Here is a 16,023-nt window from a genome sequence, read left to right on the forward strand (position 1 = left end):
AGCTCCCTGGGAGCCTCTCCATGCTTTTCCCTTTTCCTTAGTTCTCTGCGTATCAGTTGGGAGTCAGAGCAGCTGTTCAGCACCCTCCTTCTCTACCTTAGATTTGGTGAGTGACTGAAAGATCCTTCCCAGATGCATCACAGGGGATGTGGGCATCACAGAGGAAAGAGTTTTGCCTTGGTGGGAAAAATAAAAAACAACAAAAACCCAAACCCTAAAAGGATGAATACTCAGTTTCTTTGAAAAGGAGCCTATCTCCTGTTCTAAATTAAGAGGAAATAAAACCAGTGGAGGGGTCAGCAGGGCTCTGCAGTTGGATGCAGCACGATGGGAAGCCCTCCCTCCCTCCCTGCTGCGGGAGGCTGTGTTCCCATTCCCATGGCTCTTAGCAGCCCCTGTCATTTCGCCTGTTCCTCCAGGCTGTGGGGCGGCTGCCACCGATAGCGCAGCACCGGTGGTGGGGAGGCAAAGGGAAAGGTTTCACTTGACATTCCCTGACCTCGCTGGTGCAGTTGAATACCGAAGAGTCAGGGCTGAGATTGCAGTCGCTTTCAATTACTCGAAGCCAAGAGAGGTGGAGAAAAAGGGCCTGTTGGCTCCAGGAAGCTGAAATCTTCTGCTGCTGAAAGCTTGTTAGTACAAAGGGAAACGCAATTACTGACATTCTGCCAGTGCCACTAACCCAAACCCGGGGAAGGAGCAGCTCAGGACGTGAGCCTCTGCCTTGGTGGGTGATGTGAGGCTTCTCAAGTGTGTCCTCAAAGATGGCTCCAGAGCTGTGGAGCTGTGAGTTTTCTGTATCTCTGCTGCTTTTCCTCATCAGCAGGTGTTTGACGTGCATGTTACCTGCTCCTTCTTCCACACCAGCCCAGGCTGTGTTTGGTGGCTGAATTGGAGCTGGTGTAGGGGCCAGTGGAGCAGTGGAGGCATGGAGAGGATTCATGGCTCATGGGCTGTTGATTGACAGAGTTGAAAACAAACCTCCGTGTTTGTGGGGCTGCCTTGCTGCCGTGGCGTCTGACCTTCAGCAGAGGGATGACACCAGGGGTGTTCACACCAAGATGCTTTGGTATTGCATCTTCATATCAGGCTCCTTTTTATGTCTGTTTAACCTGCGGAGGTAACACGCTTTGGCGACCAAAGTGTCAAGAACCCCTCAGCTGGCTGGAGTGAGTGTTGTCTCTATCTACGTCTACCTGCTGGATGTGTCTGTTCTGTCCTTCCAGGGGATGCTCTTCAGTATCCTTAAAAGCCTGTAAGGCTCTCTGCAGGCTCCCCCTGGGTGCCACCACAGGCTGCGTGTCTCACCTCTGCAGCACACCAGCACTTCTCATCTGCTTCATCTCCTTCATCCCTGTCAGTGTTCAAGACCAGGCTGGACAGAGCCTTGGGCAACATGGTCTAGTGTGAGGTGTCCCTGCCCCTGGCAGGGGGTTGGAACAGGATGATCTTAAGGTCCATTCCAACCCAAACCATTCTATGATTCTATGCTTCAGCAGAAAGTCACCCTTTTTTGCTCCTTGACTCTGGTGGTCTGAGCAGCCCTGCTAAAACCTCTTTCACAGCCTGCTCTGCCTCACGGGCAGAAGCGCTCCCTGGGGTGATCCTCTTTTATTTTTTATTATGCATATTATCCATGGCCATTTATGATTTCCCATGTTCATACATATTGTTAGTTCCTAGAAGTAAGCTCCAGGAAGAGCCTGGTGACATTACTGCAATCTAGTTAAGAATGAACCGACCAGACCTCACTCACCAGACCTGTTTGGACTCACCCCATGTGCGAACAGTCCTTACAGACATTTGCTTAGAACAGCTGATCATCTTCTCCCATTCTTTGTGACAAAAACCTGTCCTCATCACCAGGGACAGGGCATGTCGAGTTACTGCAGACCCCATGCCACAGCCACGAGCTGCCGGCTGGTTGCAGACCCCCACTGCTCCATCCACATCAGAACCTGATGGTGCAGCCATGCTCCAAGAATACTTTAACTGTTACTGAACCAGGGCACTACAATTACGGGTTTCCTAAGTTTTTAGCTAAGCTGAAAAGAACTCCAAACATGCTGGGTTGGGAAGCATGTGGGGAGGGGGAGAAAGAGGGTCAGCAACACATTAATTAACTTTTCCTTGGAGTGATACCATGGAGAGTGAGAACAGAGTAGGCGTTGTCAGAGTTGTATGTTAAAAGCAACCTAGCCAGAAAAGGGACGTTTCAGTGTTTGATTTAAGTACAGTTAATGATGATGTTACACAGCAGAGCTGAGGTTGTTGGTAGCACCCCTGTGCATAGCCAACCCTTATGGCTAAGCATGAATTAATTATAGCTCATTTTTGTTATAGTTACAGTGTTCTCAAGATGTACCTTTTCCCAGAGTGGCTGAAGTTAGCTTCAACTTCAGCTTGGCTCTAGCACAGGGTGGGGGGTTGCGAATCTGAAAAGCTATTCTGGAATGAGCTTATTCAGCGTGAGCACAAAGCAGCTCTTCCTTTGAACACCTTGCTCTGCTCGCGTAGCTGAGGACGTTTTCTGAACGGTGGAACATGAATGTCCTGCAGCGCCTCAACCTCTCTGAACGCTGCGCTTGTGTCCGCATGGTTCCACGGGTCACTGAAGCTGCTTCCTAGCGCAGCTGAGCCTGGCCCAGGCGATGCTGCGCTGCTGGGGGAGCCTGGAACAGGTCAGTGCTGCTGGCAACCTCTTGCCACTCCATTCAGCTCCCTGAGAGGACGTTGTAGCGAGGTGGGGCCCATCTCTGCTTCCAAGTAACAAGTGATAGGACAAGAGGAAATGGCCTCGAGTTGCCCCAGGGGAGGTTTAGACTGGAGATTAGGAAAGATGTCTTCACTGAAAGGGTTGTCAAGTGTTGGAACAGACTGCCCAGGGCAGTGGTGGAGTCACCATCCCTGAAGGTATTTAAAAGAAGTTGTGGTGTTCAGGGACAAGATTTAGTGGACTTGGCTGTGCCCTGCTAATGGTTTGATTTTATGATCTTTGGTCCCTTTTGTCTTCCAGCCCTCCTCCTGCAGGTCTCCATGTGGGAGATCACACTGTCCTCTCCCTGCAGACCTGAAGCTGGAGATGGGTTTTCTTTTGTTTTGCGGTTCGATCTGTGTTTGTGTTTTTGCATGAGTTTCCTTTCCAGCTGATTCCAGTTTGGAGCTAGGTTAAACTGTGCAAAATACTGTTTAAAAGGAAGAAAAGAAAGGAACTTGTCAAGATGCATTTATTAGATCACGTTTAAAATGAACTAGAATTGAAGGTAGGTTTTGTCCAAAGAAGGGGAGGCTGAAAAGCCATCAAGCCGCAGGAGAAAGCCCCTCCTTTGTTGTCCTCCTGACATTGAAGTGTAATTTTTCATGGTTATTTGGACTGGAAAATGGGGGGAAAGGGAGAGATGGGCTTGCGATTATTTCCCATAAATGACAACACAATCACATCACGCTCCACTACAAACATGCTCAAGGAATTTGCCTTTTTTTTTTCCATTTCATGTGTGAAAATAACAGCAACCTTTCTGGTTCTGCTGAAATTCAAGGGGCAAATCCCTGTTGGGTTCCACTGAGTTAAAATTTAGCCCACTTTACAAAAAAATGGACAGCCTCGTTCCTAGGGACAGGGAGCAGTCGGTGCTGGCTCAGGGAAGAGGTTCTTGGACTTGTGTGTCTTTGTGTGGAGACACCAGCATCCTTCAGAGGTATCTCTAGGGACGGCCATGGTGCTGCCGAGCCCCTGAAGAGGTACCTGAGGAATTGACACTGAGGAGCAACTGCAAAAATAACATCTGTGTAGGAAAAGCATTTGTATTAAAGAAGAAAAGATGCTAACATCTGGCAGAGGGTCATCTCACTTCTGTGGAGCAAGAAGCTTATTTGAGAAATAACCAGAGACCTGGATGCTGTTGGAGGAGTTTCAGATCTGTTCAGGGAAACTGGCCAGAAATTCTGAGCTTTTTCTTTGGAGGAGAAAACAAAGGAATAGAAGCTAAAAGTTCACAAACAGTTCTTCTGCTGTTGAATTTCTTGTTTTATTTATCTGAACACTGGTCTTTATAGTTAACTGCACAAAAGCCAGATAAACTTTGCCTTGAGAAGATAGGCAGCTGAGGATGGCTTTATCAGCTGGGGACACGTTCATAGGCAATATTTTCTTTTTTGTCAGCAAAAGCAGCATAGATACGCCCGTCCCATGATCTGAAACAGGGTGAGCTCAGACATAGGTGTCATTAATCCAAGATACATGTAGGATTATTACTGGCGTTCTGCAGCCTTTTGTCAGATAATAGGGCTCATCCACCAGCTTTTGCATCAGGGCTGGATGGGCTCTGTGTCATTACTCTCATAACCTCTGCCTTGTCACTGCTTTTCTGTTCAGGAAAACAATAGGAATAAACAAGTCTATGTAGCATAAACCGGTTAGGAACAAGCACAGAATGTATTTGTGCATATACATGCATCCTGAATCTGAGCTGCAAGGGCAGAGACTGCCTGGTAGCCAAGGTTACCTTAGGAGACGTGCCCCAGCTGAGCTTGAGCTGGGTGAGAAATACAAGATGGTAAAAAACCTCTGAACATGGATTCATCTACATTACCATGTGGATGGATTGTCCTGTCTTCACATGCAAATTATCTGCAAGGCAGGGAGAGGTGGGCAACTTTTATTTTTCTGTTGGGCTGGTCACAAAGAAACAATGGAATTGTGCCCAGGGTGCTGCTCTGTGTCCTGACCCAGGCCAGCTTCTCCCACAGACCTGTTCAAGGCTGTGCTCTCACCCAGATTTCAGGAGACCGAAGGGCAGTGGCAGGTTTTGCCTTCACTCTGTTCTGGTGTGGGTCGCCCCACAGCACACGTGGCTGTCACCGCAGCCCTGACAGGGTGAGTGATTCGAAATGCAGGTGGGCAGAAGAACACAAAAGACAAACAAGTGTTTGCTCCTCTGGCTTGGGACGCTCTATGTGCCTCCATCAACAACCGTGCCTCTGGCTGCGTGACTGGAGCCCTCAACAACCATCACCAGCAGTTTGAGCTCCTCATGGGTTTTCCAGGGCCCAGGAAGGCATCAAACTCCCATGGACCATCTGAAGTCCCCCCCTGCTTCCACAAGGACCTAGACCACGGCATATCTCCTCCCGGGGCCCTGGGACTTCATGTTCAAAGTAGCTGGGAGCAGTTGAACTTGTGCAACAGGCTGGGCCTCGGCACGGTGCTGTGACCCAGTGCAGTGCAGCCCCTCGCCAGCGGCGGCTCCCGACAGTGCCACACGCGTGTCTGTGCATGTGCAGCTGACTGCACACAGGCTGTCACCTCCCCTGACAGCGTCAGCTTGCTCAAGTCACCCAGGTCTCAATCCTGTCTGTCTACGGGCTTTCTTAACTACTTATCCTGGAAAAGGGAGCATCAGGCATTCTTTCTGTTTCGAAGGAGAGACCCTGTGTACAATTAAAACTTGTTTCTGGTAAACCTCATTCCAGGAAAGATGAGCTTTTAACAAAAGGCTTTTGACAGCTGCAGGGTATTTCATTTTTTTAATGCCGAATGAAAAATCAATACATTTTTCTAGGTTATACATATTCAGAACAGGCTTGATATTTCCATTATAATGGAAAATGGGTGTCTGCACATCTCGCCTGTCAGAGCTGCAGCACCGCATTTTCCAAGCCACTGCTAAATATTTCAAACCTGATTTGATTGTGGTTCATGACAGCTAATGTTTCTCAGCTCTTGAGCCTGCCGGAGGGTGGAGAGGCAGCGCAAAAAACTGCGTTTCTGCCACCTCTGAAATGCCCCTTATCCCTTCGGTTAAGAGGGATGGCTTTATTAAGGAAAATCCATCCGAGAGGAGAGGTGAGAGGTCTTGGGCTGTTCAAGCTGCCCGGATCCAGTTGAGGTTTGCAGACTTCTCCAACCCTCAAACTTTCTGGCCTTTGAAAGGGCAGCATTGCAGCAGCGTGGACTGGTGGGGATTCAGGCACAATTTCAGTGTGTAACTGAGTCACAGATTCTCTGGCATCTCCAGATGTCAGTACCCATGATTTTGTGCACTCTTATCCCCCTCTCCCCAGTGAATGGTTTAATTTTAAATTAAAAGGAAATACCACTGTTTTAAAATGATTTATTCATGAAGGAAGAAAAGACTTCCTAGAATGTTGCATGGGGCAGATTTGGTATGATGGAAGAACAAGCTCCTTGGACTCAGGTGCCCCCCAGTTACACTTGTTCACTCTTGGTATGGGCTTGAACCCCAGCAGCTGGAAAATTCTTTTAAGGAAATTTATTCATAAGGCATCACGGCCTCGTGAACGGCACTCGGGCACAGGGGCCTGTGTGCAGGTTGTGTTGTTTGTATTTCAATGGGACATGATCTTCCCCCATGCAACTCTCACAGCAGCAGCTCTTGCACCTTCCCTAGTGAGCTCCCTGCAGAGGGTAGAGTCCATTTATCCTTCATGAGCTGTGAAGCTGGAGTTTCTGGAAAACAAAGACACCAGTCTGGCACCTGCAGTAGCATCTCTGGCCTTCCAGAGCCCCTTATTGAGGTTCCTGGGTTGGGAGTCAAACCCATCTCCTCTTACAAGCCATCTCCTATGGCAAAGCTCCACATCTCCAGGTTAAGCCTCCACACCATGCCCTCTGAAATTCCTGGTTGGAGTCCTTGACCAGTAGAGGCTCCCATTACACTGCTGACATGCTGCAGGGACTTCTCTCCCGTTGGATCTCAGTCCCAGCTGGGACACTTGCTAGGATGTACAGGTTTAAGCTGAGTACTATTTAACTGCAAATGGACTGGTGATTTTATCCATCTTCTTAAGGAAAATACAGTCAAGCGGTTAGGTGAATGTGTCCTAATAGTGTGTACAGCTTCAAGGAGATATGGTCAAACAGTAACAAAAAGGTCATGGTGGTTTGGAAATAAATTGCTTACATCTTGCTGACCACAGCTTTGTTCAGCCTCTGGGAGCTGGCCATGAAGTGGTCTCCACACCAGCTGCAGGTCTATCCTGTGGGGCACTGTGGGTGTTAAGAAAGCTGGTGGTCAGTTCTGCTCTGCAGCATGGGAACATCTCAACACCAGGACTTGCAGACAATTAAAAGGGAAGCTCAAGAGCATGTGCAGTTGATTGAGGAGAAAAACAGACCTGCTACCAGAGGTGATGTTGGCCTTGTCCTCTCAGAAGAATGCCCCCAGGAAATACCAGAGGATGATGGTTGGGTGCCACTCGTGCATGTGTTTGCTACCCAGACCTGCCAGCGCATTCAGAGCTGCCACTGCAGAGCTGTCATCGGGGAGCATGGGTGCAGATCCTCTGGAACAGGAATCCTTTGCTGCGTTTCGTTTTCGGTGTTGGAGGCTCTCACTGTTAGAAGCTGGGTCAGATCACATGCTTGAGCCCTGCGTCCAGTCTGCTGGAGGCTGATTCTCTGCAATTCAAAACCCTCCGCAGTGCACGTGGCCAGCTGAGCAGTGGCGTGGCTGACAATGCTCTCCTGACCATCCCTGGGGTCAGCCTGAGCACTGGTGGCTGTAGGTAAGGCTGAGTGCAGGGAGCAGAGCTTCCTCCAGCCTTCCAAACAAGGCACCCAGGAGTTAAGGCTTCCCCTTCCTTGAGTCACAGCGCCAGGCGCTGCATCACCAGGGCTCAGGGTGCAGGGAGCTACCAGGGTGTGCTGTGGAGAGAGCAGGGGGATTGTCCTCAACAAAGGCCCTGGCAGCAAGGAGGCACACAGGGATGGTACCGGGGCCTTTCCCAGCTGATTCAGAGCCTCCCTGGGCAGCTGTGTCTTGTGCTCTGCTCCCTTTAACAGAAACACTCGTCAGAAGCAATCAGCTCAGAGCAGAGAAGGGAGGAGGAGGTCTGAAGCACACAGATGCTTTTTACAGCCCAGCAAAGAGGTGTTGGAGCCCTGGAGGCAGATCTTGTCCTCAGCGGGAAGCTGTGTCCCGGCTTGGGGCGCGGTGGCCGCTCGGTGCGAGGGGCTGTGGAGAGCAGGACTGTGCCTGCGAGCAGGAGGGGCTCTGGGCAGGAGCGTTTGCTGTTTGTAGCCTTGTTTTTCAATCATTTTCTGCCGTTATTGGTATTCATAGCTCACATTTTTCCCGTTACTGTCAGCCTGGGCTTTCATCCATTTTAAAGAGCTATTTTTTCCCTTGTTGATGATGATGATGGTGTAAAGACAGATGGTGTAACTGCTTATGAATGTCCTATTTTATTCCCCTCGAACCAGACAGTGCACTTGAAGACGTATATTATTTCCACATGCTCAGGTTAGAGCCCAGACAGTGTCTGAGCGACCGCTGGCTCGCCCTTCCTCTTCCTCCCATGCCAATGCTGACACCTCCGGGTTGCAGCCGGGAGTGCCGCCGCACCAGGCACCCTTTGTTGTTTGGGGGGCTCCCGGATGGGGACCGGGATGGGGCGTACCCAGCACAGAGCAGTGCCTGCTCCCCAGCCCGGTCAAGGTGGTTGGATTGGGCTGGGCTGAGTTGGAATGGGTTGGGCTGGATTGGATTGAGCAATTTGCTGAGTTTTTTCCCTAGAGTGGAATTAAAAAATACTGGAATTTTAATTTCTGAAACGTGAATGCAGCTGCTGCTTTCACAGCCCTTCTCTGAACAAATCTGAGCGCTGGTCTCACAAGGCAGATGCTCATCTCACCCCTGCTCATCAGTAACTTTTGCCTTTGCCTAGCAATGCCAACCACTGCACTTCTTGCCCTGGGATCTTTCCTTCCCAAGTGAAGACCATGGGGATCCCTGCAGCTCTCAACAGTTTCCAGCTTTTAGAAGAGTGAAAGAGGGATAGAGTATAAATCACAGTGCTTCCACTTAATGTCAGTGCTGGTCTCTGGGTGCTTTTACAAGTTCTTCCTGATTTAGGTTGTCACATTCTCAAAGGGCACTGCTGAGCATCTGCAATCTCCTAATACACATTTCTAATCCTGATTTCTAACCCTGTCTTTGTTAAGGGGAGGCTGGGGGTGGTGCTTTAACTGGTTAGGTAGTTCAGATAAAACCTCAGGATAGCCTGGGATTTACCATGACCAGATAATGCAAGTTAAAATTATGAACTCTCCTGCTAAAAGAGGATATAATGGCTTAAAAGTACCCTTCTTCCCAGTGCTGATGTAGCCTCCATCAATTATGTGGTAGCTGTCGAGCTGCTGCACTGTTCATAAATACTCAAGATATTAGACGATAATGCAGTATTGGACCCTGGTGTACAAGGTCTGGCAGCTGCAGCCACCCCACTTCCAGTATCCCATGTGGTGAGGAGTGGCCCACGCTGTGTCGACACGCTCTGTGCCTCAGCACACTGGTGCTCTGGTTAATGGTGGAGCGGGGGCATTTTGTGTTTTGTTCTGAATCTTCAGTGCGTCACTGAGTGTTTTTTCCCTTTCATGCTTTTGCACCTGTATGATGCTGCCTGTGTGCTGAAACTCTTCCCGTGACTGGGATGGAAACAAGACCCCCAGCAGTTTTGTCTTGTGCCTTGTGTCAGAGCCATGTCTGCGGGACGTAGTGCTGCTCCTTGCTTAGCCTGAGCAGAAGTGTTTCTGTGGTGAACTTGGGGGTCTTAGTGACCAGGGTCAGTACCACACAGTGCCATTCAGTCCAGACAGCTTGAGATGGGTGCAAAGAAGGCAGCTGAGGCTGAAGGTGCTGGAAGCTCCAGTCAGTCCTTGACACTTCTCTAATCCATGACGTAGTTGGTAGAACCTTCTCATATTGAACAAATCTTTTACTGTACATTACACCACAGGGGACAGCAGTAGCTGTAAGTTGCAGACGTGGGTCTTCATCTCTCACCTTTTTCTTCTGTAGTTTCTTGACCAGCTAGCAGGGAGTGTTGGGAGAGCACTGGTGATGTTGATAACTACCACTCAACACTTGTGCTTCAGCATTGGCTGTTGTTCAATGACAGTTATTTGCTTTTCTGTTTTGACCTCCATTTTTATGTTACGCTTTCTGCTTCTGTTGTTGCAGAAGAATCCATTGAAGATGCAGAAGGGCCCAGTGAAATATCTGGTGATGCTGAAGAACCTGCCAAGGACCAAGAGAGTGGAGGGGACAAGGACCAGAATAAATGGACAGGTGGGTTTTGGCCACTCTTTAAATCCAGGAAATGAAGGTGGGAAGAGCCGCGGCCTGCAAAAGTCTTTCCTTCAATGTGTGCGCCATGCAGCACTGTCAGCGTGACAAAGGTGTTGTGAAGTCTATGGGTGTATTTCGTGACACACTTGCACAAAATGGTGCGACCGCCAACTCAGTGGTTGGTCAGTCATGTGTCCCCCCTCGCAGCCCCAGGCTTGTGCTGGGGCAGTGGGTTGGAGCTTCTCTGTGCTCGGTGATGCCAGACCTGACCCAGGCAGTGGGATCGGCAGCTGGGAAGGGAGAAGGGAGAAGGGGATGGCCCTTTCTGGCAGCAGCCAGCACTTAGGTTGGATTAAGCATATCATGAAACTCTACCCTATGTTGTTAAGACTTGAGAGACTCTTAGCCTGCTTTTTCATCATGGTCCTGGCTCTGGTAGCAAGATTGTGACACAGAAAGGCAGTGCAGAGAGGTAGACCCTGTGTCTGTGCTCTTATAACTGCTCACTTTCTGCTGGAGCCATGACATCTTGAAACAGGAACTCCAGATGTACATCAAAACTGACATTGTTGCAGTGGAATCTGAAAGGTTTCTCTCTGCAGAATTCTTAGCTGCTTAATTACGAAGGTATTGGGTTATTCTGTCTTTCCCAGAGGATGGTTGGTATCTTGCAGAGAGAGTGGGGATCTTTTAAATACTCCTTGCCTTTGAGCAGAGAGCAGCTGAAGGTTGTCCTATGGAGAGGGCTGTTCACCTCCTCAGCTGGCACTTGCTGACCCCTTCAGCGTTGGGTGCTGGAGCCAGTCCCCATTTCCCTTGCCCCCGGATGGAGCAGTTCTGACTCCCCTTTCCGGCACAGTGGCCAAGCAGCCAGGTTTGCAGACCTGGCTGCTTGGTGTGATGCCTCTCACACTGAGCACAGGGACCCTTCTTCCAGCCAGCCTTCTCCTACCATGTTTGTGATTGCATCTTGGTAAGCCACAGCCAAAGAGATACTTTGGCTTGCACAGTCTTCAGAAGGATGAAATGTGGTCTTTCACCTCAACACAGTTTTAATCTCAACCAGTCTCAGTCTCAGTCAATTGGAAGATGTGTCCAAACTGCTGAAGAAAGCAAGCTCTGCTTTAATGCTTGGAGAAACTCCTGTTCTCAGTGTAGACTGCACTCGCTGAGGTTGCTGAGGTCACTCTCCGTAAGTGCTAAGTAAGGGTAAGTAGGGCCCTTTGCCCAAATCCTGAAGCATTTCCAAAAGCTGATCTATGTGAGAAGATTATTTTTATGTATTAAAACATGTAAGAAAGAATGAAGGACCTACTTTTTATACCCTTTACTATCCAGATGGGTTTATTTCTGCATCCTGCCAGTGACATTCCTAACCCATTTTTGGTTTTGTCAGTCAAACAGCAGATAAGAAATGGGCAGCTTCATCAGATCTTCAAAGGAAAACACACAAAGGAATATGCAGACTATGTACATAAGCCCACAGAGTTCTGGACAAGCCTTGTCCAAAGCTATTGCAAGGCTGAAGAGTACAGGCTGACCAAGATGTGTGCATGTGATGTTGCTGAATTCAGGTTCTGCTTTCAATCATGTAACATTACCCTGAACTTTAAAGCAAAAAAAAGTTATCCACTGTTTACACACAGCAAAGCAGGTACCACACCTCGGTCTTGTATTGTTTCTCCTTTTGAGGTCTCTTTGAGTAACATGGCTGTGTTGCCTTCTGGACCTCAGACATGGAAAGGAACAGAAACTAGGTCAGGTTATTCAGGACAACCACAGAAGAGCAATGTCTGCATGTACAGAAATACCAAAACGCCATCGTACAAATTGAGATGTAAGCAGGGAGGGAACAGGCAGCACCAGGGCAGCACTCCCTTGCTGTAAAAGGAGACTGCAAGAAAAGAGCTGGTCTGCAGCTCAGAAGAGTGGGAAGGCAATCAACCGCAGTGTCGAGAGCGCTGAAGAGCAGAAAGCCTTCTTTGCATTCATGCTCACTAAACACAGGAGTGCGTGAGAGGCCAGAGCAGCCCATGTCAGCAGCGCTGCAGGGAGAGCTCGTCCCTCGTCTGGGGAGGAACAGGCTGCAGAGTCCTTAGTTAAGCTGAGCGTTGTCACATCAGTGACCTGCTGCTTCATACCTGGGTGCTCTGGGAATGTGGCTGAAGCATCCTCAGACTTGTCAGCTGCTGCCTCTGGTGAATTCACAGAGAACAGGGGAGGTCCTGTGACGGGCCAGGGATGGTGCTTATCTACTGAGTAGCTGGGGAACCACACACCTGCCAGCTCCAATTGCCCCAGATTTCCCTGGGAATTGACCAAACAACTGTTTGTAAGTACTGATGGGAAGATAATGAGATGAGGAACAGTCGGCACAGATTTGTCAAGAACAAATCATGTCAACGTGACCCGATTTCCTTCTGTGTGAAGAGGGTCCTGTTTGCAGCCAGTATCCTGCATAGTATTTTTAGGAAGACTTTTGACTATATCTATATGTGTATTGTGGGGTTTATAATATATATATATATATATACGTCTGTTCGGGACAGTCTGAAAACAAGTGTAGGAATTACAGTGTTAGGTGAAAATACTGTGTGGTGGGTGCATTTCTCCAGCACTGAAAAGCTGTCCATTTCTGAGCTTGAGGTGTCAAGAAAGCTGATGAAAAATTTCAGAAAGCTCAAACAGGAAGAATGACCCAGAACAGAGCATGGTCTGCTTAGCATCAGCTGTGAGGAGAACATGGAATTAATGGGCTTATTTGACCCAGAAAGAGAAAACCAAAGAGGAGGGCAAGATAAGTCTCCTTGTGCATAGAATACTTCTGAAAGTAAGGAAATTACTTGTTCTCCATGTTCAGGACATAGACAAGAAGAAGCAATGGACTTAAATTGAAGGGAGAAAGCTTGAGGTTAGGTAATAAATTAAAAAAAAAAATCTCCTGGTACAGCTTGTGAAGCACTGGAGTAGATTTTCTGGGAAGGTTCCTCAGAGATCTTTCAAGAAGGTGAGATGAGATGAGCTGCTGTCAGGAATGAAGTGATTATCCTGCTTTGGGTAGACTGGCTGACCTTTGGAGGTGCCTCTGAGCCAGGCAATTCCATACAAGTGGGAGATAGGCAACAAAGAAGTACGGGCCCCAAGTCAATAAATAGTGTGTTGAAGTGGACATGGATAGATCTGTTTTCTGTTCATCATGCTGCAATGTGATCGTTACGGTCCATAGCAATTTACTCACCTTTTGTGCCTCAGTTTCTTGACTGTGCGCTGGGTGATTGTTGCTTCCCCTTTCTTAAAGACTGTGAGACCTCTGAGGACATGTCGAGTATGTCCCAAGCTCCCTCTCCCAGGGGCAGCAGTGATGTGTCAGGGCTGTTCGGCTGCTCTGTGGTTTGCAGGTCCACATGTGTCAGGCTGCGCCTGTGTCGGTGTCAGCTCTGGAAGGAAAAACTTCTCTGCGTCCATGGTACATTTTTCAGAAAGTCTCAGCTGCCAAATAAATCTATCAGTTCGATTTTATTTATTTTAAAATGGAATAATCTTAAGCAGAACATTTTCTTAGGCCATACTTTCCATCAAAATACACATGTGGAAAATGCCATCCCAAGCAGGGATTCAATTTACCTTGATTTTCACATACATCTTTGTGACTCCTCAAAGGTTTCTGGAACATGGCAGTGCTATCTGCTTTCAGCAGTGCTCCCGCTGCTCCTCAGCTCCCACAGCCAGCCGTGCTTCCAGGCACCAGCACTCCTCTGTGACTCCTAAATACTGCGTGGAGAGGAAAGGGTTGTGATCTCTGTTTCTAGACAGGACCTGTTTGCTTTCTCTTTTTCCTCTCTCTCCAACAGTGGGACTAAGCAGCGCCCAAGTGCCAATGGATGCACTGGAGCTGTCTCTGCCCTGCCAGCTTCCCTCTCTTTGCTCCAGAGTCATCCCCTCCATGCAGGAGAAGGAAGATGCTGTTTGCCTGATGGCTGAGCTTTAGAAATTAGCTCATTGTGACTAACGTGAGATTTATCACAAGCAAACCAGCAAGGAGGAAAGAAATCCTGGCTATTCGCGACTCCATTTTTAAGGCAGGATGTGAATGATGAATATTCAACACCCTGGTTTCCAGCTGAAGCCTAAATCAGACCAGAGTAGATCAGTATGAGACTTTGGAGATTTGGGGTGGGGCTTGTATGTGTTTTCTGACTAGAGAGAAGCACTTCATCTGCAGTGACCCAGCTATGAAAGGGACTTTCTTAATGCACTGCCGGTTGTATAGATGTAGAATATCAGATTTTTTTTTTTCCACAAAAACAAGAAGCAAACTCTACTTAAAATATAGATTGAAATGAAATCTTTCTAGAGGACTAGCCTGAAGGCCTTTTATTTTTTTTTTTAATGATTTTTTTTTTTTTTTTTAATCCATGATGCTCACCTAACAGAGCAATTAGTGCAATGGAGCATCCCTGATTCGAATCCGTGGTAGATTGCTATTAAAGGAGGTATTAATGGGCTGCCGAGAGCTGGGAAATTGTTGCAGAAAAGTGTGTTTATGGAGTATGGTGCTGGCAGGCATGATTTCAATCGGATTTGACATGTTTAACATAAATGTATACTGCACAGCTCCTGCAGTTTATGAATAATTCCTACAGGCCTACTGCCTTTCTAATTACTGAAATTGAAAAAAACAGGTCAGGCACATCCTGACGGAAATCTATTACTGCCCCTCCCCCACTGCTGCTTTTTTCTGTTTTTTTAATATATGGCATTTGTTGAGCACTTAATGGCTGGGATATTGTGTGGAGCAGAGTGAAGACAGGGAGAGAGTGGGCTGTGAGGGATGGAACAGCTCTCAACCCTGGCTTCTGTGTGAATGAGGCCTCGGAGAAGGGGTGTCCTGGTTTTGGCTGAGATAGAGTTAATGATCTTCCCAGTAGCTGATACAGTGCTGTGTTTTGGTTTTAATCTGAGAATAATGCTGGTAACACTGATAACACTATTCTCGTGGTAAATTAGTTGACGACGTATTTATTCAACTGAACTGAACAGTAACTTTCACACAGATTGATAGCTGGCTCAAGACCAAAAAAACAGGTAAATATAAAGGTTTTTGCTTGTTTCCTTCCAGCCACTTTGTAATTTAAAAAAACCCATTATTTCCCATGGTCTCAAAGACCTACCATCTTAGACACCATTGCTGGAAGAAAAAGTGCAGTGCGTTAGGGTACCACGTTGTAAAGGTAGGGTGATGCTGGGCACAAGATGGAATGTTCTTTTGTCTTTCCCTCTGCCCTGCACAGGCCTCTGAGCAGCAGAAAGGGAGCTCTTGCTCCTGGGGCAGGGAAACCTCCTGGCTTTCGTTCAGGCCTTTTCTTTTGGCTGCGTTTGCCAGGGTGTTGTGCTACTCATGTGCCAGGTCAGCTTGTGCCTGAGCTGCTGCCACACGCGTGCCTGCGAGCATCTGGGCCCCCGTCCCAGCATGCAGCATGGCAGGGCCTCACCAAATCCTGTTCCTTGGTCAGAGCTGGGATGCTCAGAACCCTTGGGATTGATCCATAACTTCATGCATAGAATCATAGAATGGTTTGGGTTGGAAGGGACCTTAAAGATCATCCAGTTCCAACCCGCCTGCATGGGTCATTTTCTCTCCCCTGGTGCCCTGGCTCTTGGTTCGCAGCACAGCACTGCATTAGAGCACTGCAGTGGGAGCAGCATCTCCTGGCAGGTCCCAGGGTCTCCTTCAGGAGCTGACAGGAGATGGGCTGATCTGCAGGACTGTGGGGAAGACCTGTGGTACTCATGATGACAAGCCAAGCACTGCCCCCACGTGCCCCTTGTGCTGCCCGGCACCTCACTGTGAGGTTTTCTGGGTGCCCTGAGTTTGTACATCGCATGGCAGAAAAGTCTGGTGGTGGCCAGGGCTTCTAATATGAATATTTAA

The 16,023-nt window shown here is 48.3% G+C and overlaps 1 protein-coding gene across 1 annotated transcript in view; it reads left to right on the forward strand.

Annotated features, from left to right (window-relative positions):
• Positions 1-16,023, forward strand: part of LOC104406273 (zinc finger homeobox protein 3-like) — a gene marked incomplete at both ends in the record, with an annotated part of 96,430 nt that overhangs the window by 57,032 nt on the left and 23,375 nt on the right. The window contains 1 exon segment of the mRNA XM_010015207.1: positions 9,984-10,091. Coding sequence (XP_010013509.1) covers positions 9,984-10,091 — 108 coding nt within the window.

Source organism: Nestor notabilis, unplaced genomic scaffold, assembly GCF_000696875.1.
Source record: "Nestor notabilis isolate BGI_N333 unplaced genomic scaffold, ASM69687v1 scaffold16595, whole genome shotgun sequence".
NCBI lineage: Eukaryota > Metazoa > Chordata > Aves > Psittaciformes > Psittacidae > Nestor > Nestor notabilis.